Source organism: Condylura cristata, unplaced genomic scaffold (assembly GCF_000260355.1).
Source record: "Condylura cristata isolate star-nosed mole 26May11 unplaced genomic scaffold, ConCri1.0 scaffold00006, whole genome shotgun sequence".
Classification (NCBI taxonomy): domain Eukaryota; kingdom Metazoa; phylum Chordata; class Mammalia; order Eulipotyphla; family Talpidae; genus Condylura; species Condylura cristata.
Window position 1 is genome coordinate 39167303 of NW_004567107.1, and position 17879 is coordinate 39185181.

Sequence of the window (17879 nt, forward strand, 5' to 3'; positions counted from 1 at the left end):
AAATAACTTTTACCTTTATTAAACACAATGAATTCTGGTAGTTCTAAGTCTATTATATCTTTAAAGCTGTCTCATGATCCTAAATGAATCTTATCCATGTTGCAAAAACACTGTTCTAGAACTACTGAACAATTGCTTATGTATAACATGGCTTCTGCTTACCCATTCTATTCCTATCCTGATGTTGTTCCCTCTATCTGACAAGACCCTGCCATTTCATCTCAGTATGTACAAATCCTTCCCATTCTTTAAGAACTAGCCTAATATACACCTCTTTGATGAAATATGCTTTGAACCTCCAGTCTAAAAGCATTTTCTCCTCTCCAATAGCATTTTTTTCTGTTCTTTTATTGTGGAATTTGAAAGTTTCTGTCTTGTAGAACAATAATCTTTGTAATGTTCTAGTTATATACTGTAAAGAACACAAGAGCTTTTAAGTCTTAAGAATTCTGGTTTTAAAAAACCATTCAATACAGTGTCTTACATGCTGTAAGTACCAAGTAACTGTTTACTAAATGAAATAAAGAAATATTTGCTACTAGATTTACAAGGAAATGAAAAGATAGCTCAAGTTTATGGACTGTAATAAACAATTAAAATGTTGATCATACTCAAAGCAACATATTCAATGCAAATTCCATCAAAGTCTTGATGGAATTATTCAAAGAAATAGAACAATGTAATTGAAATTGATATTTCAAAAGAACCTTAATAGCCAAATCAATCTGGACATGAAAAGGTTAAAAATGGAAGTATGCTTCTACACTTCAAAAGATACTATAAGTATCATTTTATTTATTACTATAGTAATAAAACCAATATGATATTGGGATAAAAATAGACACAGGTCAATGGAATAGAACTGAAAGTCCAGAGGCAAACCAAGATTTATATGGAAAGGTGTTCTCTGACATAGGAGCTAAGAGTGTAAGTGGGTCAACAAAAGTTTCTTCAACAAATGGTGCTGGGAAACTGGACTGCCACATTGCAGAAAAATGAAACTAAAAGGACTCTCTTTCCACACATAAAAATTAACTAAAAATGTAGGGGCCCTTCCTGCTGGTTCAGCGGGTTAAAGCACAGCACTAAGTAAGTGGCTAAAGCCACTTAGCATGAGTTTTATCCCCACCCGCCCCGGAGGTGATCCCACATGGCGTGGCAGATCTCTCCTGTCTTGCCCACTGCTCCCCTCAGCAGTGTACTTCGTCAATCTGCCTATTCTTCTCCCCACTCTGTCTCTGGTGAATCCTCTCACCACCCCTGCACCTCTGGCCTGTACCCATTTCTGTATATATAAATAAATAAATCTTAAAAAAAATTAAAAGTATTTAAGCCCTCTACATTTGTGGTGACACATATGGAACTAGAAGGGATTATGTACGTGAAATAAATCAGGAGAAAGGCAAATACTAATGATTCCACTCATGAGAAATATAGGGGGCGGGAAACAAAGGAACTGACAAAACTAAATCTGAACAACTATTAGAACTATGACTGCAGAATTAGGGCTACTGGGGTTGGGGAGCAAAGAGTGAGGATGCCCAGGAGCTTGGGAGTAAAGAATTGTGGGTGCTTTGATGGTGGGTGTGGTGTGTTAATGTACCACTGTGGAGGTGTGAATTTATCCCCCTAAATCAAATATTGTAGTATAAACCAATGTTACCTCAATAAAAGAAAATAAATAAATTTTAAAATGATTCTAAATGGAAAAAAATATGCAGAATCAGAAGTCACCTGAAAATAAATGACTCAAAATAGTTATTGCAAAATTAAAACTTAAAAACAATGAAGTTAAAGTTCAAATGAAGCAGAATCTGTGGCAAAGTGGGGATAATTTGTTCAAAGTCTGCCATTTTAAAATATACCAACTGCTACTTTTAAAACTAAGTAATTAAAACAAATAGGGGGCCCTCCCTGGTGGTGCAGCAGGTTAAAGCACAGCACTAAGAAGCTTAAGCGACTTCAGCATGAGTTCAATCCCCGCCTGCCCTGAGGTGATCCACATGGCACAGCAGACCTCTCCTGACCCTCAGTAGTGTACTTCATCGACCTGCCTGTTCTGCTCCCCTCTCTGTCTCTGGTGAATCCTCTCACCCTCTGCATCTCTGGCCTGTACCCCAGTTCTGTACGAATAAATAAATAAATCTAAAACAAAACAAAACAAACAAAAAAAAAAAAAAATAGGAGGCCCTCCCTGGTGGTGCAACAGGCTAAAGCACAGCACTGTGAAGCTATCGCAGCCATTGCAGCCCACGCTCAATCCCCAGCCAGGGAGCTGACCCACATGGTGTAACAGACCCTTTCTGATCCAGCCGCTGCTCCTCTCAGCAGTGTTTTTCAGTACATCTGCCTGTTCTGTTCCTCACTCTGTCGCTGGTGAATCCTCTCACTCCCCCCTCCAGCATCTCTAGCCTACACCCCAGTTTTGTATGCATAAATAAATAAATCTTTCTAAAAAGTTGTAAGGTACTTTTGTAAAATTCTACATATGTGTCTAAAATTAACTTGTTTCAAAACAACTAGCACTGTATCCAAAATATTTAATCTTACTGAGAAACAAATAGATAAATAAAACAAAGTAACTGTGCTTAATATGTCAAATTATGTAGTGGAAAAGGTAAATAACATATAAAAACAGTTGGATAATTTATCAGCAAAATGAAAATTATAAAACAATCAACAAGGAATGCTAGAAATAAAAATAACAATATCAGAGATGAAGAATTCATCAGCAGATAAGGAAATATTAGTGACCTAAAGTTATGTAATAGAAATTACCTATACTGGAACACCTTAAGGAAAGAGAGTGGTTAAAACAAAACAGTACACATAAGAGCTCTGAGACAACATATAGTCACAAATTGTGCAGATATTTGCAAATAGAGTTGTAGAAGAGGAAGAGTAGAGAAGGAGAAATATTTGAAAATGTAGTAACTGAGAAGTTCCCAAAATTAATAAAAGGCAACAAACAAGAGATCTAAGAATCTCAGAAAACTCCAAGCAAAGTTAAAAAATATATACAATATTTAAAATATATAGTGAAAAATCGAAGGGAAATGTAAAAATAAAAGGCAGCCAGAGATGGGGTTGGAGGGTGGAGGTAGAGTCTATATACAGAAGAACAGGACAATTATAACCTACTTAATGGAAACTATGCAAGTCAGAAGACAATGAAGTGCTATTTAAAAATAACTGAATAAACAGTATTTTTTAACATTCCAGGTTTAGTAATGTTATTTGGGGTTTCCCCCCTACTTGGTTACCCTTCTACTGAATGAGTCACTTTTGGGATTGATTCACAATAATCAGTGGGGAGGGGTCCTCTTGTAGATACAATTAAAAGATAAAGCAAGTGTGGCCATCCGGTTGATGATGATGAAACTAGGTGGTGAGCACATAGGGATACAAGATAATTCCTTACTCTTAATTTTTTCTTTTAATTTCCACCATAGAAAGTTGTTTAACTAAATGGCATTTTAACCAAGAAAAAATAGGTAGAAGAGGTGAATGTGTCATAACACACATCCCACTAGATTCTTGACTTTTTTTTTTGGCCTTTAATTAATGTTCTCTTCATCTTCGATTTTCAATGGATTCATAGGTCTCCAAACTAAGTTTAGAGAATGATGTCGTGTCCCCTTTCCAGTAACATCAACCCAACAGAACCTACCAGTGCCAAAACTTTCTTCCCCACACAAAGAACACCGTCCAGAGTCCATCAGATTTGAGAAGAATCTCCATCCAGCTGGAGTCTCATATACAGGGACCTTCATTAATTTGGCCACTCTGAAAAACAAATTAGAGGCAACAATCAATTCATATATTTTCTCTCCTTTGTTTTCTCAGCACAGAAGCAAGTCTTTAAGAGCTATTATTTGTATAATTAGATTTCAAAAATTCCTGAACAAAGCAGATAATTTTCAATATGTGAAGTTCTAATGTAGAAAATGATACATAGCCAATTCTAATGACTCTTGATTTTTACCTCCTCCATAACATAGAAAACATTAATTTATGTATAGAATATTCTCATATTTATATTTTCCTGTATAAATGTTTCTTTACCCTTCTGGTGAAATTCCACTCAGAGAATCTCAGAATCTAAATTAAATTGGTATTTGGGTACAGAAATTTGGAATATTCTTTGACAGTATGTACTAAAGATAAATGTACACACATCCTATGAACCAACATTTTGGCTCCTAGAAATTACAAATGAAACATGTAGTAGATATTGAAGTGAATCAGCTACTCATGAACTCACACACACACACATTTTAGGACTTTAAAACTGGAATACTCATTTTATCAGATGCTAGGAATGTTGATGTTTGACAGTTCACAAATATGACTCCCACTCTCTGCCAGAGACAGAGCTCACCCAAAATCATCTCCTTCCTGTGTCAATTCACGTTTAAGAACTGAGGCATGGAGCATGTATAAAAGTCAAATGCCCTTGTTCCCATTTGGCCCCGTTCTGTAGGACCATTTCAGTTCTCGAGTGTACATGGATTGTCTAAGGATTTTGTTAGGACTGCATTGCAATTCAACTCCTTTCTCTCTCCATCCAATCCTCCTTCACAGGTGTTAATCTTGAAGCCAACCTTGATCCTCACAACAGAAAAGAATAAACTTCCTGTAAGCAAATCTCTCTGAGTTGCTTCCTAAAGAACTAAAAAAAAAAAAAAAAGATACTCCTCAGTAGAGTATACACATGAGATTTTACAAAATGATCAGAGAATCACAGTTGAGAACAAAAAAAATTACTCAAATGCCCATCAAATTAAAATAGAGAAGTTATCTGTGATCTATATAGTAATACCATAAACTCCACCAGATTATTGCTTCATGCAACAATCTGAAAAATCTCACAACAATATTGAGGAAATAAAGCCATCAGCAAAGACATATACACTATACTTATCCACATAGATAAAATTCTAGTACAGTTAACATTAATCAATACTTCCAAAATGTAGGTTCAGGCTATCAAAGAGGTCAAATGTTTTATTCAAAGGCTCACCAGAATTTGGACTCAACTCTTCTTAATTTGGGCTCATATTCTATCCCGCCACACCATCATGCTGTCTCCCCAAATGCTGTAATGCTTCAAGAGGTATATAGTTCTCAAAGCAGGATGGGGAACAAAGTGCTACCCAGACACTGGCCTGAAGATCTTCACCGTCCCCACAATTAAGCAAAAGAAAAAATGCCAAATGCCTAACACCAGTGAAGCATAGTTTTCAAAGACTGTGAACACAAAGGTGGTTGCGGAAAGGAGCCAGTGACAGTATACTGGTGACAAAAAGAAAGCAGATGCATACAGGAAAAGATTATCATACAATAAACATTTCTTTAGGTTTGGCTTGTGGCCAGTTAGAGGAAGAAATATGTACTAAAGCTTGCCAGAAGAAAGAAACTACCTCTCTTTCCACAAAGCCCAAGTATAATAAATGGGGTCAGAATCATGAAAAAATTATGTGTAAGTCTCTCAAGTTTGCTTTGAAGGAACCACCTCTTGGATGTTCGGGTGCTACATCAAAGTTTCTGTGTTGTGTATTTTTGATGATGCAAGAAAGACACACGTTTATGCTCCTATCTTGATAGTTTATCCTCAAATCCAGGGAGGATTTGAGACAATTCCTCCCCAAATTGTAGTGTAAAGGAAAATTTTCAGAGCCATTAATTTCATAGTCAGAAACACAAGGAAGGAGGACTAAATCACACAGAAGATATCCAAGGGCAGCATGTAGTAAAGCCTGGGTCAAAATTAATTTAGTAAATATGAATGCCTGTGATTACCAAACAGAAAGCACTATGGGGCAGAGCTGAGAGTAAAGGGGAGTGGAGGGCGTGGGGACATGCATGCTCTGGTCAGAACATTCATGTAGGCTCAAAGCCAAGTTGGCATTCTGAAGTAGGGAGTAGAAAGGATTTCCCCAGAACCCACCCTTCCCAATTAATTACTATCAAGAGGTCATCAGGCTGAAGGCTGAGGCTGGGTTTTATAGGACCGGATACTTTATAACTGTGAGCCACAGTTGCAGCAAAGCAAGTTAAGATAACAATATGGGTGATAAAATTCCGGTATCTTGAGCATGAAATGATTATGTCCTAGGGTCAAAAAGGAATTTCCCACCAACCTCCCTCTCCTGAACTTGGTAATCATCCCAACCACAGCATTCAGCAGATAACTTGCTCTAGACTGGTTTTTGGCAGGAGGCACAAAAACTCAAAATGAAACTATTTGTGCTCAGGGGCTAAACCCCTCTCCCTGGATGCTGCCAAGAGCTCACTTTCTAGGAAAGACCATGGTGTGAAGGGAAAGAAAGAAAATTAATGGGTCATGGTTTTCCCAAAAGTAGGAATGAGCCCAGGTAGCAAAAAGAACATGCTGGATGTAAGCTCTTGAGTGGAGTTTAAAATGTCTCAAATTGTATTTTAACTTGGACATCGCTCAACCTATCTTCCTAAGTTTCTCAGAAGTTATTACCTACGTATTCTTAAAAACGGGGCTATCTCTTATTTTCTTTTTTTTTTTAATTTATTTATTTGTACACATAAGAGCCAGGGTATGGGCCAGAGATGAAGGAGGACAAAAGGATTCACCAGAGACAGAGTGGGGAGCAGAACAGGCAGATTGACTGAAATACACTACTGAGGGGAGCAACAGGTGGGCAAGACGTGAGAGGTCTGCAGTGCCATCGGGTTAGCTCCTGGCAGGGATCAAACTCACGTTGCAGTGGCTGTGGGTAGCTTCACAGTGCTGAAACTTAATGCCCTGTGCAACCAAGGAGGCTTCTATCTCTTATTTTCGTTTGCAAATTTTGTGGTGCTTGCTTAAAACTGCTTTGAATTTTACCTGAGTTAGTACTCCTTTCTAATCTCAGTCACGTTCCTCAAAAACCTATCTTAAATGTCCTGCCAAAAGAGAGACTGTGGCAAAGGCTGCTACTTGGTCAACAAACCCCCCCAACCCACCCACCCCCGCTTGAGAAGACACAGTTGGACAATTCCCGACACCCCCTTCAAAGTTAGCTGTGGCCATGTGATAGTTTTAGCTAATGGAACTTGAGTACAAATGATATACACCCCTTTTAGATCTGGCTATAACAACTTCTCATCTTCCATGTTCTCCTTTCTTCCAGCTTGAGGTGGACAAGTCCAGAAATCTTCAAAGTTCCATATTGAAGATGGAAAACCCACAGATGGAAGGGTTTAGATCTCTGAATCAACTGTCCAGCTCTGATCAGAGAGATATGTCTGTACTTTTGGTGATGGAGACACAACCTTTAGCTTGTTTAAGCCTATTTATGTTTTGCATCTAGTTCTATAGCAGCAGTTCCAACATTGTAATGAATCGGTTCCTTTGCTCAGCACCACCATAAATTCAAAGTAACCCTTCCTGCCACTAAATTCCCTCTTGCTTGGCACAGGACTTTATGTTGAAGTTGTCACTGTTTCTAGGGTTACCTCGTTCCTTCCACACACTGCCATACCACTACCACCAATTTGTCAAAGTTCTTTGAGAGCAAGGACTGCATTGTGTCTGCAGAGCTCTTTAACATCTAGAAAAATACAGCTTATCACACCTTCAAAAAATGCTGTACAATTTCAGTTGGCTAACATCTACTATTTAAAGAGTGTTATTGGATACTTTGGGGCCAAAGTTATCTCTATTTCATACTCCTTATAGTTTCCTAAATATATAAATAGTCACTTTTTGTATGTTTCACTTATATTAATCATTTTGAACAAAAGATTTTTTTTCAGGTATCAATCACTGGTGCTATTATGATGATACAAAGCTTTTCTTGGAAGTAAATATCTTTTCAAATTAAAGACAGTGACTGAGAATCAAAGTTTTGAGAAGCAGCAAGGCATATTTTATTTCTATTTTGCCAGGTGGTTATCCTATCCTCATGTGATCAAAGAAAGGTATAAAAGGAACTAAAAGTACTCTAAAAGCCTTTTACATTTAGGGGTGTTGGCATATCCTTTTCTGTGCCTCCTGCATCAAGCTCATAATTACTCATAGTAGGCATTCAACTATTAACCTAATAATATAGTACGCCATCACTTTTGAGATTAACAGCCTATTGGTACGTCAACAATTACTAGCAACTCAAAAGAGAAGAGCCAAATAAAAAAATGATGGATTATATTATATTACATGAGTAAGCTATATTCAGCTGTTCTCTGAATCCTACACATCAGAAGAGTCTTTTGACCCCCAGTTTTGGAAACAATACTTGTAAAAGGGGCAAGACAATCGTCCCTCTTCAAATGTCCAGTTCTATTTTTATTTTTATTTTTGTTGGAGCTTAGCAAAGCTCAGGGTTTTATTTTTCACACCCTTTTTTAAAAGTCCTCAACTGGTAATGGGAGATTTATGGAGACTACACCTGAGGAGAGAAACCAAATATTGTACAAAAATGAACAGTGATGTAAGATAATTACAAATAAACATAAGTTCCACTATAAACAAAAGAAAAAGTCCGCAGGTACATAGATTTGTCTCACAAATATCCAATGAAGGACTTACATAAAATTTACAATAAAACTCTCATAAACCAAATAAAAAAGGCAAATAACCTTTTTTAAAAAAGATTATTTATTCATACAGAACTGGGGCACAGATCAGAGATGCGGAGGGTGAGAGAATTCACCAGGGACAGCGTGGGGAGCAAAACAGACAGATCGACGAAGTACACTGCTGAGGGGAGCAGCAGGCAGGTCAGGAGAGGTCTGCCATGCCATGTGGATCTCCTCCCGGGCAGGCGGGGATAGAACTCATGTGGAAGTGGCTTAGGCTTCTTAGTGCAGTACTTTAACCCGCTGTGCCACCAGGGAGGGCCATAACTTTTTTTTTTTAATGAGGAAATTCTTGAGCAGGCACTTCACAAAAGAAAATATTCTAGTGCCATAGTAGCATATAAAACGATACTGAATACCATTAAAGGGCAGGAAGCTGCTAAATAAAACCACATATTAAAACAATGAAAGTGCACAGCGGCACTGCCAAGTGCTGGTAAAGACATGGAATTGTCATGCATGGTTGAAGGGATGCAACTTGGCACTGCCTGTAGAGCCACCGTATATTTATTCGACATTATATATTTACAGACGTATATAGCACAGAATAGAGAAAAGTAAGCTTCCAACATACAGAATAATATGAACGAATCTCAAAACATGACACTGAAAGAATGAATCACTGAAAGAGGAATCTATAGTGCATGGTTCTATTTATATATAATTCAAAAATAGATCTGATTATGTCATTGGTCTAAAAAATAAATTTTTGGATTTGACACCAAAAGCACAGATGACAAAAGGAAAAATAAGACAAAGAACTACATAAACTAAAAGTGCCTTCACATCAAAGAAAACAACCAACAAAATGAAAGGCAACACACAAACAGGAGAAATATTTGACCTACATTCATCAAGGAATTACTACCTAAAATATATTTGGAACTCTTTCAACTCAATAGTAAAATTTTTTAAAGATTTATTTATTTATACATATAAGAGCTTTGGCAGAAGCCAGAGGTGCGGTGGGGCGGGGTGAGAGGATTCACCAGAGACAAAGTGGGGAGTAGAACAGGCAGATCAACCAAAACATACTGCTGTGGGAGCAGCAGGCAGGTCAGGAGAGGTCTGCCATGTCATGTGGATCAGCAATCTGGCCAGGGAATGAATTTGTGCTGCATTGGCTGTTGGCAGCCTCACAGCACCAAGCTTTAACCCCTTGTGCCAAAAACAATCCAATAAAAAATAGAATTTTTGGCCCTCCCTGGTGGTGCAGAGGGTTAAAGCACAGCACAAAGAAGCTTAAGCCACTTCCACATGAGTTCGATCCCTGCCTGCCAGGGAGGAGATCCACATGGGGAGGCAGACCTCTCCTGACCCGCCTGCTGCTCCCCTCAGCAGTGTACTTCATCGATCTGTCTGTTCTACACCCCACTCTGTCTCTGGTGAAGCCTCTCACCCTCCGCATCTCTGGCCTGTACCCAAGTTCTGTACAAATAAATAAATTTTTTTTAAAGATTTATTTATTTGTTCATACAGAACTGGGGTACAGGCCAGAGGCTCAGGGGTGGTGAGAGGCTTCACCAGAGACAGAGTGGAGAGCAGAAGAGGCAGATCGACGAAGTACACTGCTGAAGGGAGCAGCGGGTGGGTCAGGAGAGGTCTGCCGCGCCATGTGGTCACCTCCGGGGCAGGTGGGAATCGAACTCATGCGGAAGTGGCTTCAGCTTCTTAGTTTTGTGCTTTAACCCACTGTGCCACCAGGGAGGGCCCAAATAAATAAATTTAAAAAAATAATAATAATAATTTAAAAAATAGAATTTTCTTGAAGAAGATATACAAATAGTCAACAAACATATGAAAAGATGTTCAACAGAGTAATCATCAGGAAAACACAAATCAAAACTACAACATGAAATCATGTCTGTAATAAAGACTATTATCAAAAACACAAAAAGTTAGAGCAGGTGTTGGTGTGGAGAAAAGGAAACACTTGTATTCAGTTGGTGGGACTAGTGATTGGTTTAGACAATATGGAAAACAATATTGAGTTTCCTCAGAAAAAAATAAATAAATAAAAACAGAACCTCTTTATACTCTAGCAATCCTACTTTATAAAAATAAAAATAGAACTTCTTCATAATACAGCAATCCTACTTCTGTGTAGAGATCCCAGGGAAATGAAATCAGGTTTCTGAAAAGATATCTGCACTTCCATGTTCACTCATCATTATCCACAGTAGATAGGAAAAGGACACAAGACACCTGCACAGCGACATATATGAATGAATACAGATTTGTGATATGCACACATGCATGCTCAACTACAAAGGAGTATTATTCAGTCATAAAAATGGAAATCCTGTGATTTGCAAGAGCACACATGAATCTGGAGGGCTTTCTCCTAAGTGAAAACAGCATACCGAGAAAGGCAAAGACACACATGGTATTCTTAATATGTAGAGTCTCAAGATAACAATAATAAAGTCAAACTCACAGAAATAAAGTGGGATAGTGCTTGTCAAGTCTAGGTAAGGCTAAGGGAAAACTGAAAATATGGTCAAAGGATACCAAATTCTAGTTATAAAACAAGTTCTAAAGACCTACTTTAGAGCATGGCAACTCTAGTTAGTAATGTGTTCTGAATTCTCAAAATTTGCTGAAGTAGCCTTCTCACACATAAAATATAATTATGTTAGATGATAAGTGTGCTAGAGTAATTATTGGTGTATTCATAATATATATGAATGTCAAATCAGCATGGTATACACTATACACCTCAATAAAGCTGGAAGGACAAAACAAGATAAGCATTGGTGATGGACGTGGGAACAGAGCTTATCTCTGGGATGGACAGAGGAAGCAGTGGTTGGCACAGGGAGCAAGGGACTTTCAGGGCTGCCATTCTGTCCCTTGACCCAGATGGTAGCTCCCTGGGTGCATCCACTTTGTGAACAGTCCTTGAGTTCTACCTTTTCTTTATATCTATTACATTTCAATTAAACATTTATTTAAAAGAAAAAGCTCTCTGCAGTATTTATGGCTAAGAGCATATTTGAATTGGCCATGTTTACATAACCCCATGAAACAAACTACTGAAGATGGAGTTTAATCGCAATGTGGATATGCTGGTTAATGTCTAGCAGACATTTAAAAAAACTGTTCTCAAATTAGTCCTTTAATAATTCCACATAGATGAATTTACACCCAGTATCCTTCTTTGATGTCTGGCACTGTTAACTGAAGCTGTTGTGAGGAAAAGGCTTATGTAAGTTTGCACTTTAAAAACATTTCCAAGGAAGCCTATTTAAACTCACGAATAACAATTAGACAGTTTGTCAAGGCCTTGTTTTCTATTAGCAATCTAAAGTCTATTCTTAAATCTACTTTTTTTTTTCATAGGATGGCTCACACTTTCAGGCAACATAAAAATAAAACATGAGTTTATCAACGTAAGAGACCATGAAGGTCTTTCAGCTGCATATATAAACCTTAGCAGGAAAGTGCTTGTTGCTTTGGCCAGTGTTAGGTCTAATTTAAATCTCAAATTTACATATTAAATACGCTTTATTTGCCTGTCATATCAGGAAAGAATAAGTGCTCAAGTGGCCGCAGAATTACATTATTATTGATCTTGGTATTGGATCTTTCACTTAGCCTAAAAGGAAGTGGGCATTCATGTAAAGAACATTTATAAGAAAAAGCAGGGACCTGTCTCATGCTCCCTCTCAATGTCTAGATTTTAGTCAACTGTAAAACAAAGTTGAACCTCAAACCCAAGTGTCTTTGCTGTTTTTTCTAGAAACTTCTGTATTTTCATTTTAAGTAGATGTTATGGGGGAAAATAGGATTCTTCCCAATTAGATTTTGTTAGGCAACATAAGGCAAGCATATTTCTGAGGATCTTGACTTTACTTAAAAGAGAAAACTTGGCTTTAAGAAATTGACCAAAGAGAAAATTCCATTAAAAAATATGTAAAATTGAACAACCACAGGTTTACTCTTTGAAACTAATAAATAATCTGGAACCCTATTTTGGGGAATTAACAGGAGTCTGCGTTTAGAATCTTGACGCTTGAGCACTTTGATGTAAACGGTTTCTGGTTTTAATTATTTTCAAAGAAAAATATTGTTGAGGGGTTAGGACTGGCAAATCTTAAATTTCAAGTATCCCATCTGCGCTGAAAGATAGTCAAGAGACAACTGTCAGCTGTGCTTTAGGGCCCCATGAGATTTGCTCTCAGAAGAGCAAAAAATTTAATTATCTGCCCTTCTTGTTCTGCTTTGAAATCTCTTTATTTAACAACTTGTCAAAGCTTTTAAAAGGGGGGCAAATCTATACAATATCCTTGAAAGATTAAAAATCTATTCATTTACGTTTACAGGTAAAAAGTAGTAAGAGAGAATGTGACAGCTCCTCCTCAGAAGATAAAACATCTCAGCAAACAAAGCTTCTTTTTCTTAAAACCTTATTCTGGCCCTCCCTGGTGGTGCAGCGGGTTAAAGCACTGCACTGAGAAGCTAAAGCCACTTCACTTGAGTTCGATTCCCGCCTGCCCCAGAGGTGACCACATGACGCGGCAGACCTCTCCTGACCTGCCATTGCTCCCCTCAACAGTGTACTTCGTCGATCTGCCTGTTTTGCTCCCCACTCTGCCCCTGGTGAATCCTCTCACCCTCTGCATCTCTGGCCTGTACCCCAGTTCTGTATGAATAAATAAATAAATCTTAAAAACAAACAAACAAACAAAAAAACAGCAGTCATCAAGGAAATGAAAATTAGAACAACAGAATAAACATTATACCTATCAGATAAAAAAGAATTTAACAAATACCAAGTGTTGGAGGTAGTGTTATGGGAAAATGGAAATCTAAATATTGGTAGCAGCATTTTAAATTGTTACACTCTATAGGTTGATTTGAGAACTCTATTTGACTGATCATAACTTATGCCCCAACAAGCCCCCCACCCCCACCCCCACAGTACCTATCCTGTAGAAATTGGTACCTGTGCCCTCAAGGAGACATACATCAATGGTGTCTACTTTCATAGTATTTGTGAGAAGAACAAAAGAGCAAAGCAAAAAATAAGTAAGTAAATAAAATTTCAAAAAGAAGGAATTGTGTACGTCTGTTTTGGAATGTTACCTTAGACCCATGCTAATCCAATTACTGTTATCCCCTCACTCATCCAATTTAAAAACCTAGTGGAATTTCATTTCTGCTCTCTAATAATACATTTCAGATATTCACAACTCTGAAGAATTAATAGGACTAAACAACTAAATGAAGAGACATAATGCCATCTGCTTCTGAGAAGCAACTAGAACCTGCCAATGCCATCAGCACGACAAAGGAAGTTGGAGGTTATCCCCAGTCCTACAGCTATGCTTCTGAAGCCAGAAGGCAAGCACATGAAGGTTTGCTGTTGCCAACTGTAAATAAGTGGGTCAGTCTCAATATTCCTAGTGCTTTCTACTTGTATTCTGGGCTATATGAACATTTCCCTTCCCTTTTCTCCTGTTAACCTGCCCCCAACATCACAGAGAATTTACTAGGTCTGCATGAGTCTTAGTTGAGACTGATTTTCAGCTTCCACCACAGGAAGATAAGAAGCCACAGGCCAAAGCCATTGAGATTCCAGGTGCACCCACAGGGTGCTTGGCATTCCCTCTGGCAGTGTGTGGCAGCTACCCGTGCTAGTTCTGGAATTCCATGAAGTCTTTCTGCTGGAAGTTTCATCACATGGGGGTGGCCTAAGCGATGTCCACGAGGCTGTTTCATGGAAAGCCAGATCAACTCAAGGGGCAGCTATCTGGAACTCAGCTCTAGGAGACGAAGCATTGATCAAGGGATACAGGATCAGCCACCCCCCTTTGAAAAGTACCTCACTCAAGACAGCATTTGCCCCCAGGTTTCCCATCATTACCCTGAAATGGGTTTCATTTCACAACATGCGTGAGGAAAAGTCACAACACATTAATTCTGCTCCAACACTCATTTGTCTTTTAAAAGACATTTCTATTTCATGAGATATAGTTGCAAGAAAAGAAGAAGCCGATGTCCTCTTGGTGACAAATGAGTTTTATGGCCCATGGTAGAGAGGAACGGCCACTCGAGGGCAGGCACACGGGCGCTGCCTGCGGTCAGGGCCAAACGCTTCCACATGCAAGAAAGGCCTGTGACAGCCTGATTCCCCACATTTTTCCCTCCTTCCTGTGACCTAGGCCAGCTCACTTCCAGGGAATAAATCTACTTATTTTGCCTAAAAAGCAGAATAACATTAATTATCTCTCCTTCCTCAGGGACAACTAAGTGGGATGATGTCTAGGGAGCCCCGACACCAAAGCAGTCCTGGGACATCAGCAGCCACCGTCAGCACTAGGCCTCTCCCGTGCTGCTTCCTGCGCTGCCCTCTGTCTACGGCCACAACAAACAGCTGTTTTGCTAGATCCTCCTTACAGCACCATACAGTTTCAGACCCCGGCACAACATAAGTTCACTGAGGAGAGGATGCTCCTTGTATCAGCTAGGGGCCCAACACCACCAAGTGAGTAATTTGAGGAGAGGTTAACACAGGAACTGTTTACACAGGTGTGGGCAGTGGAGTACCCCAGGCCAAAGAACACCAGGGTGACTATTACCCACCCCAGATTCTTTTCTGAATTTCAAGTCAGAGCTGGGTGGAGAGGACTGCCTGGCAGGAGCCATGACCTTCAGAAAGGCATGTTGCCAGCCGATGGAAATCTGATAGGAAGAAAAACAAATTCCGAGAGCATTCTACTCCCTGTCTGATATCTGTGGTGCTGCCAGACCCATGGGCTTCAGACCCGTCTGAAAACTGGAGGAAAGAGGAGCTGGTTAATATGGTCCATAGAGGCCTGTCTGCAGGAGAGAGAGCAGGGAAAGGAGAGTGAAGGGCTCTTGGGGGCAAATGAAACAAAGCCAGCCCCTTCATCCCTCACCTGGAGAGCCAGGCTCCTTCTTGACTCTCCAGGTCGCTTTGCCTAATCCCTTTTGAGTGCCACTACCACAAGCCCCATTCACCACACCTCAAACACAAGGTTTTGCAGGAGATGTTGGACTCCCTCTCACCTGTGGCCCCTAGAGGGTTAGAAGTCTGGTGACAAAGAGCAACTATATAAAGACATTTGTTAATTCCTTGCAAGCATCATGGGCCCAGTCAGAACACAGACTCAGTTCTCTGTGGGCATAAAATGTGATCTAGGTTCTGGTACTCGATCCTCCAACATCAGTGGGAGAAAGGACATGGGGCCATTTAAAAGATAACAGTAAAATTAAGTTACAATAGACAGGTTTACAAATGGAATTACAAGCAAAGGGTTGACCGAAATGGTTGATAACCTTACTTCTAATTAAGGGTAGGTTCATTTACCAAGACCAGTGCTGTAAAGTTAAGGGACAAGGTAGACATTCATGGGAAAACTGTCCTATCTTTGCCTTTGTGGAGTTTCTCAGAACTAAAAGCTCGTTTACTGTAAAATTTCAAAGAAGGGAGAAAGTACACACTTCACATATTTACAAGGAGCACCTCATGAAACTGACATTTTATTTAGCAGCCCTTGGAAAACGCTGGTCAGCATGAACTGACAAATAGATTCTTTATACAGATTCTATATTCAGGGAAGTGCTTCAAAGGATTTTAATCCATCGAACACTTTTGAAGAGCTAAGGAGAAGGGACGTGTCATATTCTCTTAACTCATAACAAGGCCTTTTAGCAAATCCTGAGTTGCAAAAAGTTCTGGGTTCAGAGGAGAGGATTAGCTGAGCCTCAGTGTCCATCTTTGACTAGCCTGGCAGGGACTTCCAAGGACATGGCCAGCAGGTGTGGCTGACAGCATGGCCACTTGGGTATGGGAATCAGTCATGATCTTCCCCTGAGCTGCCTGTGCCTGGGGTGCAGTCACCAGGGAGGTAGGCAAGGAAGAGGGAGAGGACAGGAAAAGCAATGCTACATTCAAGGTGAGCCCTGCAGTGCTGACTGCAGCTGAGATGGACTCTTTCTAGAAAATTTAGTCCTCTTTGGAGGATGGCAGCCAAAATAGGCTAGCGAGGGTATGAAGTTCCTGAAATTAATTGGAGAGAGAGATTCCTCGGGGAAGTAAGAAATCCACTCCACTGCCCCATCCTCCTTTTTGGAGACAGAGGCTGAGGAACATTTATCCTTTGTAGAGGTCATGTCTGGGTCTAAGTGGGAGCTTTGGAGAAACTTTATTACAGAGGAAGGGCAAGGTCACGAGAAAGAGGCCACGAAGTTTGCTGTGTTTTGAGAACCACTGAGAGGCACAGTCTTACACGAGAGGAACAGTGCTCTCGAGGTCAGGACCCCACATCCTAGTGGGAAGTGGGGAAGAAGATAAATGGAGCAGTAGAAGCAGAAGCACCCCTCTCTGTCAGCCCCAGGCTGCTGCAGCCTGAGAGGACTTCATGCTTAAGGCAAGTCCTCTTTAGGATCCAACCATTTCATACTATCCAAAAGGTTGGTAGCACACAGCCTTTCTTGCAAGAGAAAATATTAATGCCATCTGCTGAAACAGGGTCCTCGATGTGAGTGCTGGGTCAAGGGTCCTCACTGAATGTCGGAATGCAGTGCCCGTCAAGTGCACATCCTGTGTGCACAGCTTGTCCCTGAAAGTGGCAGCAGCTGTCAGCCACTCCAGAGTTCAGGCAGAGAAGCCATGCTCTGGGTCCCTTATGTGCACTTTATAGATGGGGGGGGGGGTGGTGTTAGCGAAGGAGGGCAGGTGGAACCACACTTTCTGCAAAGGGTCAGATAACTGTCTTCCACAGTCTTTGAAGTGTTGAAGACACAGCTTTGAACAACAGTACATTTTATTTTCCCCAACCATATTTGGTGGTCCTGAACTCTGCGAGTGTGCCTGTGAGGCCCCACCCTATATCATACCAAACATATTAAAATGCATCTACATCTCACATAAAAATCCACTTTTTGCTCCAAAGGAATCTTGAAAGGATTTTTATAATTTTGTGCTTGAAATGAGGAGGCTGCAAGTCCCTCATTTAATTAACTATTGGCAATGACTTCTCATCAAGAATGCACATTCAGGCATCCTTTCAAAATGAGAAAATATATCTTACAAATTATTTTCAAGTGTGATGATGATTTCTGGGATATTAAATTTAATAATGAAATGATAAAAGTATTGCATTCTTAGTCACATTAGTCAGTTAATAATGTTGATGTTGTTATTTTCTTCATACTGGAGCTTTTAGTGGTTTTCAGGTACCCAATTTTAAGTCCATAAATATTTAAAACCCCAGACCAAGAGTTGAGAGTGCCAATAAGAGAGAAAATGACCC

General features: G+C 39.7%; 1 protein-coding gene across 1 annotated transcript in view; it reads right to left on the reverse strand.

Annotated features, from left to right (window-relative positions):
- Positions 1 to 17879, reverse strand: part of PGM5 (phosphoglucomutase 5) — a 153643-nt gene that overhangs the window by 61845 nt on the left and 73919 nt on the right. Inside the window, exon 7 of the mRNA XM_004677619.2 lies at positions 3671 to 3786. Within this exon, the coding sequence (XP_004677676.1) occupies positions 3671 to 3786 (116 nt within the window). The remainder of the gene's footprint in view (positions 1 to 3670; positions 3787 to 17879) is intronic.